The following is a 26804-nucleotide window of genomic DNA, read 5'->3' as shown; positions in this document are numbered from 1 at the left end:
CAGGTGAAAAGATTTTATATATATGAGGTGTGGTGAGAAAGGACACACACGTTAGTTGGCAGTCGTGGATCATGGGTTCTGACAAAGGATCTGCCAGGTGGACTGAGCAACCTTTGCTCACAACCAGTAGGGGCAATCCAGAGGCGTGCACATTTTTGAATTTTTAGGATGTTCTTTGGCTGTTGTGTAACAGGGACTCGAGGTGCTGAGTGAGGTTTTGCTTCAGGCCCTGGGTCAGGAGCTGCTATCTCCTGGGCTGGGCAGCTGTCTTTCTGGAAGTCTTGGCATAAACAGGGCCCAGAGGAGACTCTGCCTTTGTGGCTGGGCTCAGCCCAACCTGGACAAACTTAAAGCCGTAGCAAGAATTGTCCCCCTCCCAAAGCTGCCCACCTCAGCACTGGCTAGGGGCCCATCCTCCCTGCCACGGGTCCTCAGCAGCTGGAACCCAAGCTGGTCCCACCCTGGTCCTGTGCACAGAGCGGGGCTTCGGGGGGTGGAACCCACTGACCGCTTTGCCTTTTCTCCTGGGCGGCCTCTGTCCAGGAAGTCCCAGGAGCACAGCTGACTTGGGGGAGGTCTGGGAAAAATCTCCTTGCTTTTTGGGGGGGCCGGGGCGGGGGATGAGTCGTCACAGATGAGAAACTTTGGAGATCTGGTAGATGGCTCTAGACTGGGGCAGACGCTCTTGGGGCGGCGTCCAGAGGGTTTGTGCAAACATTTTCTCGCCGTAGGAAGAGGAATGCAAGAGGAGGCCGCCTGTGGTACATCTTGGACCGTTCAAGCAATGTGCCAGCGCTTGTGACCGCACGGCGAGGAAGATGAGGCCGGAACCGAGGCGGGCAGGGCCCAGGAGTAGGAGAGTGGGACCCCTGCCCGGAGCCCACACAGTGCCCGCGGGCATCCCTGCCACCCGGGGGGCCAGGCCTCCCCCCTCCCCCGGGAAGCGGGCTCTCTGGACCCCCGCGAGGCCCTTCCTGGCCCTGCTGCTTCTGGTTTCCATCAAGCAAGTAAGAGCCGTTTGTATTGTTATTGTTACTGTTATTATTATCAGTTGTATGTATTTTCTGACCGTAGAAGCACTTCAGGCCTCTTGCAGGCAATTTGGAAAACGTAAAACAGTATTGAGACATAGCGACCCCCCGTAATCCAAGCATTCAGAGGTAATCACTGCTCACACCTTGGCATGTGTCCCTCAAACCCTTTTCTATGCATTTTATCTTTACACAGATGGGATTAGGGCGCAGACAACATTTTGTGTCCTGGTCTCGCCTTTACATCATGTCATAAGCATTTTCCCATGTCAGCGTGGACTCTGCAAAGAGCATTTAGAATTCCTGCACGTTTCCTCCTGTCCACTTTCATCGTTCTTTCAGGTTTGAGTTATTTAAATTGAACGGGTGGATTTTTTTCTTCCCTTCCTTCCTTCCTTCCTTCCTTCATTTCTTCCTTCCTATTATAAAAATACAGAATGCTCATTTTTTACAAAAAGGAACTTACCAAATCCAGAAAAGCATAAATACAAACTACACACCACTGTAATCCCACCACCCAGAGATCACCCCCATTCACATTTTTTGACTTATCCTTAAGACATTTTTCTACCATTTATTTACATATAGCTTTTTTTAAAACAAACATAGACTCATCCTATAAATATTTTCTTGCAATATGCTTTTTTTCTTAACAAAATACACTAATATCACAAACTAACACTTCCATGAAACGGTTACTATGCCCCAGGTCTGGTGCCAGGTCCGGGGCCCTTATTATCTCATTTCATGCACTCAGCAACCCTGGGGAGGGAGGTTCTCCTGTTAACCCCATTTTACAGATGAGAAAACTGAGTCTCAAGGAAGTTGAACTTTCTTCCTACATCAGAAAATGTAGCTCCGTGGCATGATGTTTAAGGTCTTCAGGGGTGTATCATAATGTATGTAACTATCTTCTTTAGTTGGGCGTTCTTGGTAGTTTGTTTTATTCTTATCCAAGGAGACGAGACCTTTGCCCCTTCCCTTTTCAAGGTTCCTTTTTTATACCGGGCCATGATGTGAAGGAAATTCTGTTCCACTCACCTGAGTAAGGAAGTGTCTTGAGAAATGCTTCTCTTCTTCCTTTGGTCCACGGGCAGAGTTAGGCTCTGTTTGCAACCTCGGAATTCTGAACGCCTACTGCTCCCATGGAGGGAGGGCTGGGTGCCGGCTCTCATAAGTGTTCACCTTATCAGACTTTCTTTGGTGCTGGTGCAGAACCAGACAGGCAGAAAACCCCTACCAAATTCTCTGTATCCAAGTCCTCCCAGAGGCTGGCTTCAAACCCTCACAAAGGGTAGATGTGAGCGCAGACCGTGGTTTCATGGGATTCTTGCCATGGTGGCTGCCTCTCGTGAGTGACCAGAACCTTCCTGAGGGGACGTGGCCTGGCCTGCCGCCTGCCCCGAGACTTACTTAGTGGCAGGGCCATTGTTGGGAGAGTTGATACAGGTCTCTCACCCTTGCTTCAATTCTCTACCTCATATTCAAACGGAGTATATTCAGCTAATTGCCTGGTTTTGTTCACCTCCTATCCACAACCATGTGTCAACTGTCTATTAGGTGCCAAGCTCTCCTGCAGCACTTGGCATTTTATCCTAAATCATCTTGCCCAAACTCCCACAATGAGCCTTTGAACCCATTTCACAGATGGGGAAGTTAAGATTCACAGGAGTTACACAATCACCTGCAATGGTATAGCTTGTGAGCAGTGGAGCCGTCGCACCTACCCCCATCTATTTGCAGTCCTGTGTTCTTTCATCCCCAGCATTCCTTGGAAGCTGTTGACATACGAATATTTCTATGTGACAACCGCAGAATCTGCAGTGCCTCAGGCCGGCTTATGACACTGACCAAGCCACACCTTGGTATTTTCATAATTGATACCGTGCCTGTGAGCAGTGTCCCCTCCCCGCCTCTGCCACCCCGTCTGTTTTCAGAACCTCTTACCCTCTGTCTGTCCTGTGGTGTGTGTATATAATCCTGAAGACCCTCCTCTTGGTTACCCATCTTAAAACCCATCTTCTTTCTCCAGATGTTTATGTTACAAGGCTTTGCATAGATCGCCACGATGAGTGTTGCTCATCGACGCTGGCCCTGCATGGATATAAATGACCGCAATGTGCTTTTGCCTGGAAGTCTTCATAAAATTCACTTAATGAGGAATTCTCAGGGATCGTTTAGTTTCTAAATTCGAGCTGGGAAACGGTGCTATCTTCTCACTTCTCCTACCCCTCCCCACAACTCAGTTAATTAGCAGTTGCTTTGGCATCAAAAAATATAAACTCTCTAAGGCTCTTTAAGAAGTGAATGTGTGGCTGTTTCATACTTTGCTGATGAGAGTGTAAAAAGGTGAATATTTTTAAATAAAAATTATTTTTTTGGCTAGGATAGATAGTTTGGCAGTACATTGTCAAAACCTTTTAAGAATGTATAGTCTATGACCCAGAAATTCCAATTCAAAGAATTTTTCCTAAGAAAACAAAGATGTGCTCAAATTTTTAGCTGAGACTATTTTCATGACAGCATCGTTTATATTACCAAACATCGAAAACAATGTAGATGTTCAATGCTAGAGGATTTAAAAAATAAATGATATCACATTCATCCACAGAAAATCATGGAGCTCTTAAAATGGTGTTTTAGAAGTGTAGTTCTTGAAATGGAAATATAGTCATAATATATCTTCAAGTGGGAAAAAAGGCTACAAAACAGTATGATTTCCTTTTGGGTTAAAATGAAAAAGAAAAGAAAGAAGAAAGAAAAAGGACGTATGTGAGTGCAGAGAGAAGAGTCTGGAAGGAGATGGTTATTTCTGACGAAAAAGATTAAGATTCCATCTTCTCCCCGTTTTGCTTGTCTGTTCATTTTTATTTTATTTACAGTGAAGTCTGTTCCTTCAGTAACAAAGAATAGTAGAAGTTTTATTTAAAGCAAGTCAGCAGTGGCTTTTCCCTCCTTTTCCTTACTCCCTTCTCAGCCAACTGTGTTGTGATGCTGGTTGCCCGTGCAAGGAAGAGAGGAGTCGCTATCAAGCTGAACTTTTCCAGTTAGAAAACATCCACTCATCATTACTTTATTTGGATTTGGCTGTGATTGAACTTGGATTTGCCTCCTGTGTTTTTGGTGTCGTTAGGACAAATACCTGGGAAGACAGTCTGAGTCTGTCCAGCTCTTCTAGACTGACCAGATTCAGTGCTTCTTAGGTTTTATTTTTTTCTTCTGACCCTGGCTGTTAGTCATGGCAAAGAGCAGGGGGATAGGAGAAAGTTAGCCCAGGGACAGCTCACGTCTACAATTGATTATCTCTTCCTCTGCCGGGTCCTGGTGGATATAAACAGCACTTTATCCAAGAAAGGGTCTTTCTTTGGTGGCGTGGAGGAACGTGGAAGCTGATGATTTTGTTATCAACATCTCTGCGGAATTTGTAAAAATAATATAGTCAGTTATGGTCCCATTAGGATGTGTATTTCTTTAAACAATGTGGTCTTTTGTTCCATTGTGCCTCTTGGGCCATAACTGAGAGAGAGATTATTACTGGAGATTTAAAACTCACTGGAAACTGAAACCAAGGGGTAAATGCCAATCATTTCATCATCGTTACCATCCTGATGACTACTTATTGGCTAATCCCATGGTTCCCAGGTTGTGTGCTAAGGTGCCCCAGGGCACCGCTGTGAACTCGCTGGGGTGCTGTTAGATCTTTTAATTTTTTGAGGGAAGCAGCGCTTCATTATTATTATCCATTCCTTCGGATGACGTTGTATCTTTGCAAAGCTGGGCTTCTTTGCAGTTGCTGTGATAAAAAGCAAGCACTGCGCAAAAATCAGTGTGGGACAGGAGCACAGGTGGTGATGGCCAATCTGCTTCTCAGGTCTGAGACGTCTTACAATCCCAGCAGGCACTAAGTTTGTTCGGGCCTACCTACTTAATGAGTGGAACTTTAGATATTTCTTTTGGCCTGGGGATGCTGTGGAAATATTATTGAGACACGAAAGGCACTGAGAGCTGAGAAAGTTTGGACACCTCTTGTCCGATGATGGCCATACTAGCTCTTTTTCAGAAAGTTGGCTATGTGATTCTCTGGAAAGATTGCAAAGCAACTACTCACAGACCCTAATGTGAATGCCGTGGGATCGGGCAGGGGGGCGTGGTGGGCAGAGGAGGGAGGGGGTAGATTGGACTAATTACTCAGGAGGTGAAAACTAGCTACCTGTGGGGCTCACAGATGGTTTTTGTTTGTTTGTTTGTTTCGTTCTGTGTGTGTGTGTGTGTGTGTGTGTCTGAATGCCTTTTGGTGGACTGTCTCCCCAATTTACAATAGCCCCACCATCACCTGTCCCACCTCATTCTTTCAGGTTACCTACCTGGCCCAGAAAAGCACTGAGTTTGTTTGAGACAAAGCCACAAAGCTCACTGATTTGCTGGGTGATCTTAGCACAGATCACATGTTTAACCCCTGCTGGATTCATCCCAGCCCCCTCCTCGCCCCATCTCTGAGCCTCTGTTTCTCTAGCTAGAAAATATGGGAGAAAGAGGACAGTAGCCCCTGTGCTAAGGGTTGGTGTTCAGAGATGAAGGGCTAGCTCGGCCCTCCAAGAACATACGCGTAGTGAGCGAGATGAACGTGTGACCCGCCGATGACAGTACAAAGTGATGGGTTGTGTGTGGGCTCCCGGGGCACCACAGAGGGTTACTAGCTCCAGGCTTCAGTGAGAGATGTGGCCCGATGGGACCAGCGGCCATGAGCTTGAGTTGAGCATTGACACGTGAACTGGGAGTGAGCCAGGGGAAGCGAGTGTGGAAGGGAGGTGCCGACGGGAAGGGCAACGATCCCAAGTCATGGGAGAGCAGGATGGGGGTTGAGAGACTTGGGATGGGTGTGGCTGAGAAGTTCATTCTTGAGTCAAGGGGTCCTGAGGGGAAGACTAGGCAGGGGACCCCCCGTTCTCAGGTCGGCCCTGGGGACCTGTCCCCCTGGAACAGCATGGAGGGGGGATGTGGCACCAGTGAGGAGGTGAAGGGAACGGGAGGCCGGCTTGGACAGGAGAGAAACGCAGGAGGACAGACTCGGGTGCATAGGTGGATAGGGGGGTGGGGGGGAGGGGAGAAGTGGGGGACGACTCCTGGCCTCTGGTTTGTGTCTGAGAGGACGATGGTGCCAGAACTGAACCACTAGGGGAGGGGTCTGTTTGGAAGCAGAGGAAGACAGGGTGAGACTGTCACTCGACCTAGGCCAGCTGCTTATATAATCGCCTTATCTTTAGCAGACACTGAGTCCTTTAGGGCAGAGACTGTGTCTTGCCCCTCTTTGTACCCCCTTAATTCCTTCCTAATGGAAAGCCTGGCACACAGGAAGTTCTCAATTCAAATGAGTAAGTTGAAGAAGGGAAAGACCCTTTAAAACCAAAACAAACGGTTCAGCTACACAATTACAAGTTGTTAGACAACCCAGTTATCTGGAAAGCCCCGCAAAATGCATGCTGTATATCCAAGGTTCTACGGGATGTTGGAAAGAAAAAAGGCCCCGAAGCCTCGGCACAGTAGCAGAGCACCTGCGACCCAATGTCTTCAACTCTGGGCCCACAGCCACCTGGGCGGGACAGCACAGGCCCTGCAATTGTTCTGGCTCTTCCCTGACCCCCGTTGAGCCCTCTTAGTGTGCTGCTCCTCTCTTTGAGATGCACAGGGTCTTAGAAGCATGCAGCTGTTCTTCTGGTTGGTTGTGAAACGTCAGGATGGGGACATTGCGTCCTCTTGAAATGTCAAGCTCATTGAAGATTCTGAAAAAAATCTTTTGTGTTTGTTTCAAACCCAATATGATTAGATTATGGAGTGCATGTGAAATGTGTATGTATCTTGAAGGTAGGACATAAGTTACCAAAGAAATTGTTTCGAGGTGCAGGCCATTATGGACTCATCAGTGGGAAGGTTTGAGAATCGTGGTGTGAGATGATAACAAGGCCACCTCTGTGCTTGCTGCTAACTGGGGGTCTCCATGGTTTTCTCTGCTCAGGTTACGGGATCTCTCCTCGAGGAGACAACTCGGAAGTGGGCTCAGTACAAAGAGAAGTGTCTGAGAGACTTACTCAAGGAAACTTCTGGTAAGTACATGTATCAGTTATCTATGGCTGTATAACAAATAGCCCCAAAGCTTAGTGGGTTAAAACGGTAATAACAATGATTTATTATCTCTCACAGTTTCTGTGGGTCAGGAATTCAGACAGAGCACACTGAAGATGGCTTGTGTCTGCTCTACAATATCTGGAGTTTAGCTGGAAGACTCAAAGGCCAGGGGTTGGATTCATCTGAAGCCTGGTTCACACCCATGTGTGCGGGTGGATGCTGGGAATCAAGCCGGGGCTGTTGGCCGGAACACTTCCATGTGGTCTCTCCATATGGCTTGGGCTTCCTCACAGCACGGTGGCTGGGTTGCAAGGACAAGCATGACCAGAGGCCACGTTGCCTTTTGTGACCTTGCCTTGGAAGTCACTTCTGCCATGTTCAGTTGGGTCAGACAGTTAGAAAGGCTGCCTGCCTCCATTGTAAAAGAGCATGCGAGACGGGATATATATGCGTGTGGCCATCTTTGATAAAAGCCATCTGTCACAGCACACTGACCACCTAATCACATGACATGAGCCGCTGTTGTAGATTAACCCAGGAATCTACTGTGTGTTGAGGGGTGTGTCCTTCCGTCTCCCGTGGTGTTAACACTTCTCTTACCCCGGTCTACATTAGGTTTAGAGCATTCTAGCTAATATGTTAATAGTTTGGTCAGCCCACAACCTCTCCTGCCTACATGCTGACTCTTTGGGTACATGCAAATTCTTTTTTTTTTTTTTTTTAAAGAAAAGAAAGGAATAAGGAGCCTTGGCCCACTGCCTCTGAGACTGGGGATTGTGGGTGAAAGCTACCTCCTCCTTGTTCTCCTGGCTTCTTTCAGATCATTTCATTCAGGGACCCGGAGGTTGACAGGACACTATAAACTCTCTCTGCGTTTTCCTGACCTGAAGGCAGTCCCAGCCTCCAAGCTATGCCCCCCTCCCTCCTTCAGCCAGGTGGCGGCCACCAAGGCTTGATTCATGGCAGGAACCACTCCCACCTAGAGGAATATTGCTTTCTGAGGTCAAAGTAGGGCAGGTCCTCCTGATCAGGTGCCACGCTTTGGGCAGCTCAGCCAGGTGAGCGCCCACACACTGGGTGCTGACACCTGGCCACCAGGTCCATAGGGTGCCCTGAGCCAGCCCGGAACCCAGCAGATCTGCGTTTGCAGGGTCCCGATACCAGCAACCTGGCTCTTCACCTGAGTGGCCGCCGAGTTCTAGCTTAATAGGGAGCCAATGGTAGGAAATGATGCTTGGTAACCAGGAGTGAGGAGCTTGCAATGCGGATGTTTGGGGTCCAGCCTGAAACCCCTCATTTGACTCTGGGGGCCCATAAGGGTGGGGCTAATGTTTGTAGTATCTCATTGCCAAGTGCCAGGATGTAAATCACACCCTGAGCTTGAGGTGCCCAAATATGTCATAATGATCATTGGATTAATCTTCAAACAGAGAAATCCGACCAGGTAGTGCTTGCGTCAGGTACACATGACCAAGAACCTGGATCCTGCAAATCCCCTTATATCCACTGGTCATTTTGCACATTTCATATTAAGGGTGTTCCGGGATCTAACTGGTGAAGGTTTGACAATTATTTAGTTAATTATGGGACAGAAGATGCTGGCTGAACATCCAAGTGTCCTCCTGACCCTGAGTTTCTGTGAGAGTTCAGCTCATGTAAAGTAAACCAAAATCAGTGTGACGTGCACATTGACATAAAAGACTGGACCACCGCCAGGGGTCAAGTTGGGTAGACAGAGCCCCAGTGTGGGGCTGCATGAAGCATTCCCGTCCTCTCCACGTGGTTCCTCATCTTTGACCTGTCTGGAGAGTGCGACGCCCCTTGCTGGTCCCTGTGCAGCCTACACCAGCTTCTGATGACAGGGAGGTGGGTTCTGGGCTCCATCAGTTTATTTTGTCCTCTTCTTTCCGCAGGCACAGTTTGTAACGGGACCTTTGATCAGTATGTGTGCTGGCCTCATTCCACTGCAGGAAATGTCTCTGTTCCCTGCCCTTCATACTTACCTTGGTGGCGCAAAGGTAATAAGTCTTATTTTACCAATTTCTAACATTTCCTTTATGGCCGGTCCATCCTGGGCAGCCCAGCCAAGGGGTGGTTAGAAGGCTCCAACCAGGTTCTTTTCTCCAGCCCGCTTCTCCCACGAAAGGTCTCCTTCTAAGCTGTCAGTAACACATCTTCCTTTTCCTCTCTGCTTCTTCTCTTTTCTTCCTGCAAGTCTTCTGTGTCTGGAGGTTCTGTTTATATCAGAGTCCTCTTTTCTTTGAAGAGCTGAGAGTCCAAGTCTGGCTACCACAGACTTTGCTGCAGTGAGAGTAAGAGTTATCACCGTCATGGAGAGGAGAAAGAGATGTGGGGCAAGACGGGGATGCTCACATCCATGCAGTTCTTGCTTCCCAGATGGAGAGGAAGGCCATCAAGACTACCCCTGCAGGGGCTTCCCTGGTGGCGCAGTGGTTGAGAGTCCGCCTGCCGATGCAGGGGACGTGGGTTCGTGCCCCGGTCCGGGAGGATCCCACATGCCGCGGAGCGGCTGGGCCCGTGAGCCATGGCCACTGAGCCTGTGCGTCGGGAGAGCCCACAACAGTGAGAGGCCCGCGAACCGCAAAAAAAAAAAAAAAAAAAGACTACCCTTGCAATAGCGTTGGGAGGAATTGGTGCTTTTCAGCCCCATGGGACTTGGATGGAGAATTTTACCCTTAGCTTGCCCTGAAGTGACCATGACTTAGAACCCACCTCCACCTGCCCCAGCAGCCCAGCCTCCTGGTTGGGAGTGAAACCAGGGTGGGGAGTGAAACAATTCAAATCTAAGAACGGGCCGCTATTCTCAAGGAACATCAGTGATTACAAAGTTCCAGGCCAAACAAAATGAGAATGGCTTTCTTGCTTTCTTTCTTTCTTTTTGGCCACACCGGGCGGCTTGCAGGATCTTAGTTCCCCGACCAGGGATCAAACCCAGGGCCTCAGCAGTGAGAGCATGGAGTCCTAACCACTGGACCGCCAGGGAATTCCCGAGACTGGGTTTCTGAGAAGCCAAGATGGTGATATTTTGTACTTAATTTCAGCCCAAGAAATCATCACATCAGTTAAAATTTGGTTTCAATATTTTGATGCCGCCAGTACAAAGAGAGAGAATTTCGAAGGAAGATGCATTTCTGGATGGGAGCAGTAGTGGCGTATTCTATGGAACTGTCATCTGGGGGAAATTCAGTGGGAATCAGCCCAGAAGGCCTGAGGATGTGAAGCTGAAGGGAAGATACTGGAGAGTTTGCTGGACCAGCGGGGTCAGTTCAGTGGAGAGGAAAGAGCTTGCTCAAGTCAGGAGCCCTAAGGGAGGACTTTATACTCTGAGACTCTGGGAAAGTTCCCAGCGCCCTCTAAGCTGTGGTTTCCTTGTAAAGTGAAGTGAATAACAGCCGATTCTTAAGGGCATTTTGAGGCATGAATGGGAAGGCACACACTGGGTCCACCACACAGTAGGTGCTTCGTAAGTGGGAGCTGAGGCCGAGCCCCACTAAGGTCACACTCCTTGGATTCCTTCAGGGCTTTAAGGACCCGAAAGTCTGCGACGCCTTGAGCGCACATGGAACGGATCAGCATCGCCCAGCTCTACGGTCTACCTGTTCCTTCCCAGAGCTAAAAACACAGGTCGATTCCACTTTAAGAGAAAAAGTGATCAAAAACCCAAACTTACAAAGAAGTTGAGTTAAAGGCCTTTTAAAAAAAATTTGGGTCCTGGGCTGCTGAAATGTACTCAAGGGAGTGTGAGTCCCAAAAGGTAGGAAGTTACTCTTCCCCTCGACACTGTGTGCATCGAATGTTTAGAATCCAAGTGGGGCGCCTGACGTAAAAGGAGGACGTGGCACCAGTGGAGGGGTTTGGAGAAGAAAAGATGGAGCAGAGCTCCTGTGGATGAGATTAGAGGAGCAGGAGCATTCGAATATGAGGAGGGAGAGGGTATACAGGCACAGAAGACTGACCACGTGGCTGGGGCCTGATCGCGAAGCCAACCGTGCTTCACGCTCCAGGCTTTAAACTCCCCTCTGTAGATAAAGATTACGTGGAGCCAGAGAAGGCGTTAAGGCATGAGAAGGACGTCGTAGGGTTTGTGGTTTGGGGAGATGACGTTGGTAGCCTGTGGCTGATGAACTGAGGGATGGAGGGGGATCGGGGAGGTGAGTCCGGAAGCTCCTGCAGTGGTCCAGAAAAAGAGAGGCTATGAGGATGTGTATACAGGCAGAGGCAAGAGCTTGGGAAGAAGAAGAAAGAGTAAAGAAAAATATTGGAGGTAGAATCGTCAAGACTTGTCATCAGAAGCAGGAATGGAGGGACAGAGAGGGGTAAGGCCCTGCCCAAGGCCACAGAGCTCATAGGTGGCAGAGCTGGCTTGGTCCAGCGCCCTCTCTTCTTCATGGCACGGCCTCCTGGGCATCAGGAAGCCCCAGGTCTGCGTCTCCCAGCTGGGCCACACCTTGGGGGGCTGTCACATCTCTGAGTCACCAGGGACCGTTCCAGCTCCAGGGACTTTGGGTAAACACAGCAGACATTAACAGAACATGGTTTGTTATGAGATGGATGTAGAGGCTTCCGTGTTTTTCTTTCCATCCTAAATAAACAGCAAGGATGCTGTGAGCCCCCAGAAGGGGAAGTGAAAATTCCTTTTCCCCGGGATTTTCCACAGCTTTGCGGTGAGGATGAGGGCCTTCCCACGTGCTCGGGGAACGGGCTGCGTGTTCTGACCTTTCCCCCAGAGCTGTGTTTACTTTCAGAGCACTCAGGAAGGGCCTACAGATACTGCCTTTCTCAGGGCACTTGGCAGACGCTGGAGAACTCCACAGATATTTGGCAGGACAACTCCGAATGCGCTGAGGACCACAGCTTCAAACAAAAAGTGAGTCAGCTGGGCTCGGTGAGGACGGGCCCTGGGGCCCGAACCAGCCTCTGCCGGGGTCCCCGCAATAGGGGCCGCACAAAGAGCCTGCTTCCAGTGCACCTGCCCCAGACTCACCTGGGAAGGTCCTCCGTCACCCAAAACAGCAACCCGGACGGCAGCCACAGAATCCCTTCTGCTGCTGGGATGCGATGTGAACCTCCCAGGGAAGGCGCCCCAGCCTCTGTGCTTGCCGTTCCATCCGCCTGGAACACTTTCCCCAGCTCTTCTGTGGCGCCTCCTTCCCATTAGTCACGTTTCAAGCTCAGTGTCTCCTTCCAGGTGAAGTCTTCCAAGGCCACCCCATGGAGAACGGTCTCCATGGTCACTTTCTACCACTCCCCCCAGCCTTTACAGCACCTGTCACTCTCTGAAACTCTCTGGCATCCGCCCCCTCCTAGAATGTAGACTTGGTGGTGGCAGGAGACAGTGTGTCCTGAGGGACACACACCTAGCAGCCGGGGTACAAGCTCAAGGCCAAGGGCCTGGCAGCCCGACTCACGTCCAGAGTCTTTGCTCCCTCGTTCCTTATACCCCACCCTTCACTGCTCTGTGCCTCTGCTTCCCCGTCCATCCCCAGCAGAGTGTATTTATTGCATGTACCGTGTGAGGGTTGAAAGAGTTGATAGACATACAGTTCTCTGGGGAGAGCCTGACCCCTCGTCACCACGACGTAAATAAGAGTGCTGGCTCCGTCACCAGGATCCAGCCCATTCGCTGGGCAGTAAATCGTCATATCGTGTCTGTGGTTCCTTCCCAGTGGGAACTGGCCCATCCTTGCCTCTCTTGTCTATCACATCTTCCCATCAGGCATGAAGAACCTTCCATCAGATCCTCTACCTCCTCAGGGAATTTTTTCTCAACCTCTTTTTAACTTTATTCCTTGAGTTGGCAGAAGTCCGTGTTCCCTAGACCCTGTGACAGGTCACACCTCTTAAAGGTATTAAAATCATACCTGTGGTTGGGATGGATTCAGCTTATCTCAAGGATGTGTCTTGACGTTTCTCACAGCGCCAAACTCATGCTAACTGCATGCCGTGAACTGGGCACTTTGTTTATATTTCTTATCTTCCCTCCTGGATGAAGCTGCTTGAGAACAATGACAAAGTCAGAGTTATATCAGAATGCATGCCACCCCCTGGCCCAGTGCTGCTAAAAGTGCACAAAAGCCTTTGCATACAGTGGGCACCTAGGAAATATTGAATGAACGGTTTCACAGATTCTGAGTCAGTGGGCGTGTGGTGGGGGTCTAGGTGTCAGTACTGGTGGGAAAGCTCCCCAGGTGACTCTGAAGGGACTGGAAACAGAGGTGGTGACAACGAATTCACCAGCAGGTGTGAGGCGCCTGCTGCTTGCTCTGGGCTGAGGTCTGCCGACAGGGACAGCAAAGCAAGATGGGAAAACTGCACTTTCCAAGACAGGAAGTAAAGTTTTCTCTTTTTAGAGCAGTGAGGACACGGGCATTGCCTCCCCCTCTCTGCAAATGGCCATATTTCCAAGAAATCAAATGCTTAAAAAAAAAGTTTCTGGCCATGTTTACCTGTGTTTCTAGTAGAGGGCTGAATTTTTGCCCAAAAAAGGCTAGTGTTAGTAAATCTGTGCCCTTTGGAGTTTTGGCAAACAAGGTATGTTATGTTCTTCCAACTGACAGCTCACTGGGGGTCCTTATGCATGCTAACTGGTGCCTTTTTAAGGAGACTGTGTATGTGTGTGTGTGTGGGTGTGGGTGTGTGGGTGTGTCTCTGTCTTTCAAAATTGTACACACTATGTCTTTTCCGTCTTCACTGTGCGCTCATGCACTGTGGCCGTAACTTCTGCAGTTTAAAGTGTGACAGCAAGAGTAGCACGATTCTCTAAAATTTCACTGATAGCAGATTGGTTCTTACTGTAGATCTTAGCAACCTCAGCATATGATTTTTTTTTCTTTCCTTATTAACTCGAGAGCTTTCATCTTTTCACTTAAAGGAAGCACTTTGTGGCTTCTCTTTGGCACATCCGAACTGCCAGCATCACTACTCTTTGGGGCCATTATTAAGTAAAATAAGGGTCACTTGAACACAAGCACTGCTGTACCAAGAAAGTCTAGCTAATAACCAAGAGGGGTACTAAGTGACTAACGGGCAGGATATGCTGGACAGAGGGATGATTCGTGGCTCAGGAAGGACAGAGCAGGGCGGTGTGAGATTTCACCACGCTACTCAGGATGGCGCACGATTTAAAATTCATGAATTGTTCATTTTTGAAATTTTCCCTTTAATATTTTTGGATCGAAGGTTGACAGCAGGTAACTGAAACCACAGAGAGCAAAACCGCAGATAATGGGAAATGACTGTAAAAGAAAAAGTTGATAAATTGGACTTTATCAAAATTAAAAACTTATGCTCTTTTAAAGGCACTGTTAAAAAAATTAAAAGGCAAGCCACAAAATGAGAGAAAATACTGGCAAAACATGTATCTAACAGATTTATATCTAGAATATATAAAGAAGATTTACAATTCAAAATTAAGACCAACAATCCAATTTAAAAGACGGCCAAGGGCTTCCCTGGTGGCGCAGTGGTTGAGAGTCCGCCTGCCGATGCAGGGGACACGTGTTCGTGCCCCGATCCGGGAAGATCCCACATGCCGCGGAGCAGCTGGGCCCGTGAGCCATGGCCGCTGAGCCTGCGCGTCCGGAGCCTGTGCTCCACAACGGGAGAGGCTGCAACAGTGAGAGGCCCGCATACCGCAAAAAAAAAAAAAAAAAAAAAAAGACGGCCGAATATTTGAACAGATACTGTACTAAACAAAATGTACAGACGGCAAATAAGCACGCGGAGTGATTCTCAAATCATTAATCATCAGAGAAGTGCAAATAAAGCCACCATAAGATACTGCTACACACCCATTAGAATGATTAAAATTTAAAAGACTGATTGTAGGAAATGGTCGTAGACCCTCAAGCAGCTGGCCCTCTGGTGGGAATGTCAATTGATACAACTTATTTAGAAAACAGTTTAGCAGTTTCTTGAGAAGTTAAAACGTACACCATGCTACCGCATCATTCTATTTCTAGCTATTTATCTGAGAGAAGTGAAAACCCATGTCCACATAAAAACTTGTACAGAAATTCTCAGAGCAACTTTATGTGTGAGAGCCAAACTCTGAAAACAGTCCGAATGTCCATCAGTGGGTGAGTGCATAAATAAATTGTGGTGTATTCACAATGGAATACTACTCAGCAATAAAAAAGGAGTAAACTATGAATTTTTTTTTTTTTTTGCGGTACACGGGCCTCTCACTGCTGTGGCCTCTCCCGTTGCGGAGCACAGGCTCCGGACGCGCAGGCTCAGTGGCCATGGCTCACGGGCCCAGCCGCTCTGTGGCATGTGGGATCCCCCCGGACCGGGGCACGAACCCGTGTCCCCTGCATCGGCAGGCGAACTCTCAACCACTGTGCCACCAGGGAAGCCCCAAACTATTAAATTTTTTAAAATTTTAGATTTACTCTGTATTGAGTTAATATTGGTCTACAACATTATTTAAGTTTCATGTAGACAACATTCTATTGCTACTTCTGTATACCCTACAGTGTGCTCGCTACCAAAAATTTACTTTCCATCCGCTGCCATATAGTTGATCCCCTTTACTCTTTTCACCACCCCCTGCCCCTCCCCCTCTGGTAACCACTACCCTGTATATACGTGTTTCTTTTTGTTTGGTTTGATCATTTATTTTGTTTTTTGTTTTTGTTCATTTTTTTATATTCCACGTATGAGTGAAATCATACAGTATTTGTCTGTCTCTGTCTGACTTATTTCACTCACCATAATACCCTCAAGGTTCCTCCATGTTTTTGCAAATGGCAAGATTTCATCTTCTTTATGGCCGAGTAGTATCCTTGTATATATTTACCATACCTTCTTTAGCCATTCAACTGTTGCTGGGCACTTAGGGTGTTTCCATGCTGTTGTAAGTAAGGAACATAAGAGTGTATATATCTTTTTGAATTAGTGTTTTTGTATTCTTTGGATAAATATCAAGAAGTGGGATAGCTGGATCAAATGGTAGCTCTAGTCTTAATTTTTGGAAGGAATCTCCATACTGTTTTCCATAGTGGCTGCACCAGTTTGCATTCCCATCGACAGTGTAGGAGGGCTTGCTTTTCTCCACATTCTCACCAACACTTGTTATTTCTTGCCTTTTTGATAATAGCCAAGGAATGAACTATTGGTACGTGCTATGACATGGATGAATCTCTAAATAATTATTCTGAGGGAAATAAGCCTGACAAAAAATAGAATACTTATAAGATTCCATTTATATAACATTTTAGAAAATGCAAACTACCCTCTAAAGGCAAGGGATAGTGAGAGGGGGTGAATTACTAACGGTCACAAGGAAACTTTCGGGAGGTGATGGAAATGTTCATGATCTTGAATGTGGTGATGAAATCACAGATATATTCCTGTCCAAATTCACCAAGGTTTATACTTTAAATATGTGCAGCTTATCGTACCCCAATTATACTTCAGTAAAGCTGATGAAAGAGTTATGCAGAGAAGTTTAGGCATAACCTAGCAGGTAATACGTATTTACTGTGGGTTCTTGTGCAAAAATTTATTCAGAAACATAATCTTGATGGCTATATGCACAGTGGATGGAGTGAGAAGATGGGATTTCCTTTGGAAAATCACACTTAATAACAGAATTGCCAGTAAACTAACCTCTGTTCGCAATCAGGGTATCCTGGGACTCAGGGAAAATATTCCAGTGTTTAAGTGGGTCTTTGTTAAAGAGATCATCTGTGAAAAGTTACTTTAGGAAGGAGACACATCCAGATGGAAACCCGGCCCTGTCTTCCAGAGACAGGGACCCCGATGCCCTAGGGACAGCACGCTTGGGGGCAAAGAACCTGTCCTCATTCCCAAGATGTCCTCTTGTCCTGGGCACAATGCTCTTATGATATCGTGAATCTCAGTGCATCACTGCTGGGCAGTGGGACCAGCCATGGAGGTGAGACCCCCAGTGGGCTCTTCACTCATGAAGGTTCCTCGAACTCTGAGATGTGCCAGAGAGCTGTGGTATAAACAGGTCTTCTAGGGTTCGGGGCATGGAGAGGGGGCTGGACACCGTGGCTGCCGGGCTTGGCGGTCACACCTGCTCTTTCTCTGCGTTCAGGTGGAGCACCGCGCCTTGCTGTCGACCTTGCAGCTGTTGTACACTGTGGGCTACTCCCTCTCCATCGTCTCCCTCTTCCTGGCTCTCACCCTCCTCTTGTTTCTGCGGTGAGTGGAACTTCTGCTGTCCCGTGTGCAGACAGGTACCCAGGCATGTGCTCGTTGGCTCCCTTTAGAAGGCAGGAGACTAGGCTGGATGATTTCAGGGCTCCTCAGAGCTGGACGGGATCCGAGAGAGTCTCCAGTCCATCCATCCCATTTTGTAGGCAAAGGAAAGGGATCTCAGAGGTCCAGAGAAAGACACTGAGTCACGCCAGGTCGCAAAGCACAGCTAGGACTGGAATCTGGGACTCCTAACTGCTTTTGCCTCTTGGATTAGATGACCTCTGCCCAGCCCTGGTCTAAATTTCTAGTTACACCCATTACTACCACAGCCCCTTCCCACCACAACTCTACCAGATGCATTATTTTTATGGACGAGATTAAAAACCAAAGTAGTGAGCGGGAGAGCTGGGCTTTTAATCCGGGGCCCTCGGACTCCAATTAGCCGTCAATCATTGGAGAGCTTCATTGGTGCCAGGCACTGTTCTAAGCACGTGACGTGCATTAAGTCATTTAAGTCTCTTTCTAATCAGAATTAAGATGAATTCTAATCCTAGGAGATTAGCCTTATTATTACCCCATTTGATAAGCGAGTTAACTGCAATATGAAGAGATGACGTCACTCGCCTACCATCACACCGCTGGCAGGTGACGGAGCCAGGATCGCAACCGGGCGGTCCAGAGCCTGAGCGTTTTCACTCCCTTCTACCGTCTTTCAGAATCCAACACCTGAAGGCATTTTACTAAATCACGTTTTTAGAAACGGCCCAAGTGAGATATTTATAGACCCCCTAGGGAGCCCTCCAAGGCCGTCTCCTGGTCCTGGTCCGTTCAGGAACATAAGGGAGTGTAATGTGGCAGAATGAGCGTTCCACGCAGATGCGGAGGCCTGGATGGGGACCCTGGAGACCTGGATGCTAATTCCAGAGCAGCTCCCACCTGGGCTCTGCGAGGCCCAGGGCTGGCCCCACCTGACCCCTCAATCCCATGATGCTCTTGAGGCCCTAGAGCAGAGAGCGGAGTCATGACCAGTTACCCCGCTGGGAGAACAATTACTGAACAAGGGGAGAGAATTCCACGGCCTGTGCCCACTGCTATTTGTGACCTCCTCCACTCACCTTCCCAAAGTCCCAGAACCAGGCCAGGAGAAAATAACTTCCTGGCCCTGGAGGAAGTAACTTTAGCAGAGCCTGGGTTGACCACGTGTCCATTTTGTCTCTGGCTTTGGGGATGCACAGATAGTAAAACACAAGGACCTGCTCAGATCTTTTTGGAAGCTAAAAAAGTAATGATAGCTCTAAAGCAAGGCAGGACTGGACGGACATAGGCTGCACAGGGGCATAGGCAGGGCTGTGAGAGCACAGTGCTGGAGAAGGGTCCTTTCGCTAGAGAGACCGAGGATGCGGAGTTTTACATCAGCCGGCACAGGAGGCTCCAGCTGGGTGAGGGAGGTCATGAGAGCTCTTAAGTGCCAGGTACTGTGTGAGCACTTTTCACCCATTAACTGGTTGAACCCTCCTGTAGCCCTTTGTGGTGAGTGCCCTTGTTCTTACAGGGAGTAGAGTCTCGAGAGCCGTATACTGACCTCAGAGTCTCTGGGTCTAAATCTCAGCTCTGCCACTTACTGCTCTGGGACTTTGGACTTAAGCTTTCTGCCTCAGCTCCCCCGTTTGTAATGTCGGGAGCTGTGAGGGGTAAGGACACCCGTAAGTACCTACAGGCAAGTAGCTTGGGACATAGCCTGTCATGCTGAGCATTCTATAGATGATAGCTGTGATTTTCTCCATCTTACACATGAGGAAGATGAGGCACAGAGAGGAAAGATCCTTTAAGGCAGCTATCCAGCTCTGGAGACTGCACTCGGAACCTGTGCCCCTCAGTGGCAGATACACAGGTTTCAGGCACACACCTGTTGGTCTGAGCCGTTCTTTTCTGAGGGAAGACACCCGGTTTTCTCCTTGCACAGAAAACTCCACTGCACACGCAACTATATCCACATGAACTTGTTTGCCTCTTTCATCCTGAGAGCCCTGGCTGTGCTGGTGAAAGACGTCATCTTCTACAACTCTTACTCTAAGAGGCCCGACAGTGAGAAACAGTGGATGTCCTACGTGTCAGAGGTATGTCCTTCCTTACCGTTGGCCTCGACCTGGTGGATCAATACTGGAACTGCAAGAAGGTGAGGCCGGGCAGGAGAAGAGAGAGATAAAGCGGTGTCAGTCTCTCTGGTTAGAGATGCATCACCTAACTTAAAAAAACTTCAACCTCCTGAGAATGGGGCAGGTAAAGGAAATCAGTAGCAGAAAATGTCACCGAGAGGCTGCGTTATACGCAATGGGTGGAAAATCTCTTCACCTGTAGACGAAAGAAATGGGCCAGATCAGCCTTTTAAAATTATTACTGTGTTCCACAGCAGTAAAGCTTTTCTGCATCTGTTGAGATGCTTTTTCCTTTATCCTGTTAATAATGAATGCAGTAACCTCTCAAACTACCTTGCACTGCTGGAAGAAATCCAGCTAGGTCCTCCTATAGTAATCTCCCTCCCCTCCTGCTGGACTGTTTGCTTAACACTGTGTTTTGTTTAGCAGTTCCTCATCTACATTCAGGAGTAATTTTCTTTTCTTGTACAGGCATGCCCTGCAGATACTGTGGTTTGGTTCCGGACCACTGTAGTGAAGCAAATATCGCAATAAGGCAACTCACATGAATGTTTCGGTTTCCCAGTGCATATAAAAGTTATGCGTACACTATACTGTAGTCTGTTAAGTGTGCAGTAGCATTGTGTCTAAAAACATAATGCACATCCCTTAATTTAAAAATACTTCATTGCTAAAAAATGCTAACCATCATCTGACAACATGGGGTTGCCACAAACCTTCAGTTTGTAAAAAACACAGTATCTGAGCAGCCCAGTAAGGCAGAGTACAATACACGAGGTATGTTTGTACTGCCTTTATCAGCATAAAGTTTCTGCTGACTTCTCAAGACAAATGATCTCTTTCTCACTTCTCTGGAAGAATTTGTTTAAGATCGGTATTATTTCTTCCTTAAATGTTTGATAGATTACCCTAGTGAAGCCATTTGGGCCCAGAGTTTTCTTTATTGCAAGGCTTTTAATTATGGATTAATTAGGACTATTACATTCAGATTTTCTGTTTCTTCTGGTGTCAGCTGGAGTAATGTGTTTCTCTAGGAATTTGTCTACTTCATTTAGCTTTTCAAATTTATTGACATATTGTTTATATTCCTTTAAGATCTTTTTAAGGTCTGTTACATCTATCGTGGTATTCCTTTTTTCATTCCTGATACTGATTATTTGTACCCTCACTCGCTTTTCTGCCCCCTTGATAATCCTTGCTAAAGTTTCTCAATTTTACTGGACTTTTCAAAGAACGAACTTTTGGCATTGTTGATTCTCTTTATTTTATGTCCTCTATTTCATTGATTTCTGCTATTATCTTTATTATTTCCTCCCACGTACTTTCTTTGGCTTTATTTTGCTGTTCTTTTTCTAACATTTTTGACATACTTAAGGTAAGTCACTTTCAGCCTTTTTCTTTCTTAATAAATGCACTTGAGTTGGTAAATTTCATTCTAGTTGTAAAATTCATCCTAGCTGCCTGCCCCAAGTTTTTTTTTTTAAATTTTTTTTTTTAACATCTTTATTGGAGTATAATTGCTTTACAATGGTGTGTTAGTTTCTGCTTTATAACAAAGTGAATCAGTTATACATATACATATGTTCCCATATCTCTTCCCTCTTGTGTCTCCCTCCCTCCTACCCTCACTATCCCACCCCTCTATGTGGTCACAAAGCACCGAGCTGATCTCCCTGTGCTATGCGGCTGCTTCCCACTAGCTATCTATTTTACATTTAGCAGTATATATATGTCCATGCCACTCTCTCACTTCATCCCAGCTTACCCTTCCCCCTCCCCATGTCCTCAAGTCCATTCTCTAGTAGGTCTGTGTCTTTTTTTTTTTTTTTTAACATCTTTATTGGGGTATAATTGCTTTACAATGGTGTGTTAGTTTCTGCTTTATAACAAAGTGAATCGGTCATACATAAACATATGTTCCCATATGTCTTCCCTCTTGCGTCTCCCTCCCTCCCACCCTCCCTATCCCACCCCTCCAGGCTGTCACAAAGCACCGAGCCAATATCCCTGTGCCATGCGGCTGCTTCCCACTAGCTATCTACCTTACTATGTTTGTTAGTGTGTATATGCCCATGACTCTCTCTCGCCCTGTCACAGCTCACCCTTCCCCCTCCCCATAACCTCAAGTCCGTTCTCTAGGAGGTCTGCGTCTTTATTCCTGCTTTACCCCTAGGTTCTTCATGACTGCCCCAAGTTTTGATATGCAGTATTCTCCATACATTCAGTTCAGGAATAATTTCTAATTTCTATTATCAATTCTTCTTTGATTCATGAATTATTTAGAAGTCTATGTCCTCATTTCTAGTCATATGAAGATTTTTAAATTATTGATACCTTGCTTAATTGAACTGAGATCAGAAGACATACCTTTCAGTGCCTTCTTTTTAAACTTTTTTTTTTAACATCTTTATTGGAGTATAATTGCTTTACAATGGTGTGTTAGTTTCTTCTTTATAACAAAGTGAATCAGCTATACTTATACACATATCCCCATATCCCCTCCCTCTTGCGTCTGCCTCCCACCCTCCCTGTCCCACCCCTCTAGGTAGTCACAAAGCACCGAGCTGATCTCCCTGTGCTATGCGGCTGCTTCCCACTAGCTATCTGTTTTACGTTTGGTAGTGTATATATGTCCATGCCACTCTCTCACTACATCCCAGCTTACCCTTCCCGCTCCCCATGTCCTCAAGTCCATGCTCTAGTAAGTCTGTGTCTTTATTCCCGTCTTACCCCTAGGTACTTCATGACCTTTTTTTTTTCTTAGATTCCACATATATGTATTAGCATACGGTATTTGTTTTTCTCTTTCTGACTTACTTCACTCTTTTTTTAACGTTTAAAAAGTTTTTTCAGTGCTTTCTTTATGGAAATTGCTGATGATGAATTCTACTTGTCTTTGTCTAAAAATATCTTGGATGTCAAGAAGCTGGGCTTTAAAACCTACATGAAGCCCCCATATTTTTATATTATTGCCAACCTGTCTGAGATGGTCAGCAAGGGTTTGGGAGAGAGGGGAGCTCAGAGGGAGGGGCTGTGCATGTGGAGGCCCTTCTCCACCCTGGTGGGGTCCAGATGCTGAGGGAGCCTGGACTCACCCCCATGTGCTCTTGTCCTCTGCAGATGTCCACTTCCTGCCGCTCGGCCCAGGTTCTCCTGCACTACTTCGTGGGTGCCAATTACTCATGGCTGCTGGTTGAAGGCCTTTACCTCCACACGCTCCTGGAGCCCATAGTGCTTTCGGAAAGAAGGCTGTGGCCCAGATACCTGCTGGTGGGTTGGGGTGAGTGACCTGAACCCCCAGCCTCTTCTCCTGGGGACCTATCAGAATGTGGGAGCCCAATAGAGCTTTTGGTTGGAGTTAGGGGCCAACTGGAGTGAGGTTTCTGGGACAGATAACCTCTCAATCACAAGAGACTCTGAAAAGAGGTGTGTGTGTGTGTGAGTGTGCACGCACTCCCATGCACATGTGTACATGCACGTAGACATAAGTGTTGTAGACCCAATGCACACATTCGAAACTTGGGAAGGTTTTGGTAGAATCAGATGACATTCCTCCTACCCTGTCCCCAGCTGTATCCATCTACTAGGGCTGCCATAACAAAATACCATAGTCTCTGTGGCTTGAAACACAGATATTTATTTCTGGAGGCTGGGAACTGTGAGATCACAGTGCCAGGATGGTTGAGTCCTGATGAAGGTCCTCTTCCTGCCTTGCAGACAGCTGTCTTCTTGCTGTAGCCTCACATCACGGTGGGGGGAGAGAGAGCGAGAGAGAGAGAAAGAGAGCTCTCTGGTCTCCTCTTATATGGACACTAATCCTATCACGATGACCACCCCTACTACACACACCTCATCTAAACCTGATTACCTCCAAAGGTCTCGTCTCCAAATGTCATCACGTTGGGGGTTAGGGCTTCAACATATGAATTTGGAGGGGATGCAAACATTCAGTCCATGTGCCAACTAAGTCTCCAAGATGAGGTCTGGAACCCCTGTTGCCACAAACTCTTGGGGACGTTGAGGCTGCGGCATTCAGAGGGCATAACTTTGGCCGGTGATTCAGGAGGTTTGATAGTTGTCTTTGGATTTACTCTAAGCTGCTCTGTGACATGTGGCAAATCTGTCCTCCTCTCTGCTTCCTGGTTTCTCAAACAGTCAACGGCCCTGTGCCCCTGTAGGCCTCTCCAGCTGTCACAGTCCACAGTTCTATGATGTTCGGGTTTGTATAAGTTTCAACCAGTTGTGCTTGGCCCATCGGGGTAGTGTAGGCAGTAGGCAAGTTTGGTCAGCCAGCCCTTGACTCCATTTCCGTGTTTTCTCCCAGCTTTCCCGGTGCTCTTCGTTGTACCCTGGAGCATCGCCCGCGCTCAGCTGGAGAACACAGGGTAGGTAATTCACCTCTTTTTACATTTCCGTGAGCTAGCCGTTCCCAGATAGGCCCCAATATAAGGAAATATACTATTTTCCCAAAGAGAATATCCACTCCCTTCCATTTTGGCCATCCAGGATACACTTAAGTATGTAGATAAAAGAATCAAATACCTTTCTTGTAGAAATTAGTCTATTAATTTAGTTACACATGCAGATAAACACAAAATTAGCACAAATCAGTACAAAAATTGGCTGCTTAGGTTACCAGCGACCCCTGGGTATATACAAATATAGGTACAAGAATGCTTATTGCATTCACAGTGGGGGAAAAAAGGCAAAACCAATCAAAAAAAAAAAACCCTGAACATCCATCAATAGGGGAATCATCAAACAAATTGTGGCATACCTATATAGTGGACTACTATAAAGCTACTGAAAAAACAAGTTAGTCCTGTACCTTTTAGTTTTTAGGGACTAAACCTCAACAGCGTGTCGTTAACCTTGCTGCTGAATAATGTGTGTCAGTGATTCCATTTTTTTCCCTCCAAATAGTTACCACCAAAAATCCCCTACACAGACATACCTTGGAGATATTGTGGGTTCAGTTCAGGCCACCACAATCAAGTGAATATCTCAACAAAGCGAGTCATGTGAATGTTTTGGTTTCCCAGTACATATGAAAGCTATGTTTACACTATACTGTGTATTTGTTAACTATTTGTTAAATAGTAAGACTTGAAAGTAGCAATTACTCCTTGATCCATGGGCTACTGTATACTATTAAGTGTGCGGTAGCATTATGTCTTAAAAAAAAAATCTCGATTAAAAATACTTTATTGCTACACCAGGCAATTCCCAAGACTTCTGTTTTAAATGACTTTTTTTCCCACTCTAATTCATTCCTGGGATCAGTTTCACGTTTGAACATTAAACCAACCTTGCATTACTAGAATAAAGCTACTTCGATTGTGATATACGATTGTTTTACATACCGTGGATACAGTTTGTGCTTCTGTTTACACATTTTGCATGCATGTTCAAAAGAGAAACTGGTCTGTGATTCTATTCTTGTCATATTCTTTTTAGTTTTGATCTGAAGCTTATGTTGGCCTTATAAATATTTTGAGCAATATATACTTTTCTGTTTCCTGGAAGATTTTTATGTAAGATTACCAATATTTCTTCCCTAAATATTTGGAAGAATTTACTTGGAAAGCCATGTATCCCTGGAAATCATTTTCTGTAAAGGTACTTAATTATACAAACAACTTTTGGAGTAGATATAGGTTTTTTAGACATGTTTTCTTTCTTGGGTTAGTCTTGTTAGCTTGCATTTTTTTAAGAATTTGTCATTTTGGATGAATTTTCAAATGGATAAATATAAAATTATCGTAATTTTAACAGCAAAAAAAAATACTTTATTGCTAAAAAAATGCTAACCATCATCTGAGGCTTCAGTGAGTCATAATCTTTCTGCTGGTGGAGGGTCTGGATGGCGGCTGACTGATCAGAGTGGTGGTTGCTGTAGGTTGGAGTGTCTGTAGCAGTTTCTTAAAATAGGACAAAATGATGACGTTCGCCACATCTGTTTTTCCTTTTATGAACGATTTCTCTGTAGCATGCACGCTCTATGATAGCATCTTATTCACAGAAGAACTTCTTTCAAGATTGGAGTCAATCCTTTCAAACCCTGCTGCTGCTTTATCAACTTATTTTATGTAATATTCTAAATCCTTTGTTGTCTTTCCAACAATCTTCACAACATCTTCACCAGGAGTAGATTCCATCTCAAAAAACCACTTCCTTTGCTCCATCCATAAGAAGCAAAACTCCTCATCGGTTTAGTTTTATGATGAGATGGCAGCAATTCAGTCACACCTTCAGGATCCACTTCTAATTCTAGCTCTCTTGCTATTCCCACCACATTTGCAGTTAGTTCATCCATTGAAGCCTTGAACCCCTCAAGGTCATCCATCAGGGTTGGAATCAACTTCTTCCACAGTCCTGTTCATGTTTCTTTTTGACCTCTTCCCATGAATCATGTGTGTTCTCAATAGCGTCTAGAATGGTGAATCTTTTCCTGAAGGTTTTCAACTTACTTTACCCAGATCCATCAGAGGAGTCAGCATCTAAGGAGCTATAACCTTACAAAATGTATTTGTTAGATAGTAAGACTTGAAAGTAACAATTACTCCTTGATCCATGGGCTACAGAATGAATGTTGTGTTAGCAGGCATGAAAACAACGTTAATTTCATTGTCCGTCTCCATCAGAGCTCTTGGGTCACCAGTGCATTGTCAATGAGCAGTCATGTTTTTTTTTCTGAGCAGTTGCTCCCAGCAGTGAGCTAAAAATATTCAAGAACTGTTTGGTGCAAGGACCGTAGCTTTCAGCCAATCTCGGCTTTCGACATGCCTTCCTCGCTAAGCTTAATCATTTCTAACATTTGATTTAAAATGAGGGATGTGTGTCACTCTTCCTTTCACTTGAACACTTAGAGGCCTTTGTAGGGTTACTAATTGGCCTAATTTCAATATTTCTGTGTCTCGGGGAATTAGGGAGGCCTGAGGAGAGGGACAGAGATAGGGGAACAGCCGGTTGGTGGTGCAGTCAGAACACACACATGTATTAAGTTCACCATCTCATATGGGCACAGATCACGGCACCCCAAAACAGTTACCACAGTAACATCAAAGATCGCTGATCACAGATCGCCATAACAATTATAGTAACAATGAAAAGCTTTAAAATATTGCAAGGATTACCAAAACGTGACACAGAGACACGAAGTGAGCAAATGCCGTTGGAAGAGAGTGCCTACAGACTTGCCCGACGCAGGGTTGCACAAACCTTCAATTTGCAAAAAACGCAATATCTGCGAAGTGCAATAAAGTGAAGCACAGTAAAATGAGGTGTGCCTGTAGAATTAAGA

The 26804-nt window shown here is 46.4% G+C and overlaps 1 protein-coding gene across 1 annotated transcript in view; it reads left to right on the top strand.

The window, feature by feature from the left end:
- The first annotated feature begins 764 nt into the window (after window positions 1-764).
- The window catches only part of GLP2R (glucagon like peptide 2 receptor), a 50624-nt gene continuing 24584 nt past the window's right edge, over window positions 765-26804 (top strand). The window contains exons 1-8 of the mRNA XM_067717201.1: window positions 765-1007; window positions 7045-7132; window positions 9068-9172; window positions 11921-12042; window positions 17242-17348; window positions 19309-19462; window positions 22622-22781; window positions 23826-23886. Of these exons, the coding sequence (XP_067573302.1) occupies window positions 819-1007; window positions 7045-7132; window positions 9068-9172; window positions 11921-12042; window positions 17242-17348; window positions 19309-19462; window positions 22622-22781; window positions 23826-23886 (986 nt within the window). The 5' untranslated portion in view covers window positions 765-818. The remainder of the gene's footprint in view (window positions 1008-7044; window positions 7133-9067; window positions 9173-11920; window positions 12043-17241; window positions 17349-19308; window positions 19463-22621; window positions 22782-23825; window positions 23887-26804) is intronic.

Source organism: Pseudorca crassidens, chromosome 19 (assembly GCF_039906515.1).
Source record: "Pseudorca crassidens isolate mPseCra1 chromosome 19, mPseCra1.hap1, whole genome shotgun sequence".
Lineage (NCBI taxonomy): Eukaryota > Metazoa > Chordata > Mammalia > Artiodactyla > Delphinidae > Pseudorca > Pseudorca crassidens.
The sequence above is the reverse complement of the archived record's forward strand: the minus strand, read 5'-3'. Positions and strand labels throughout refer to the sequence as shown.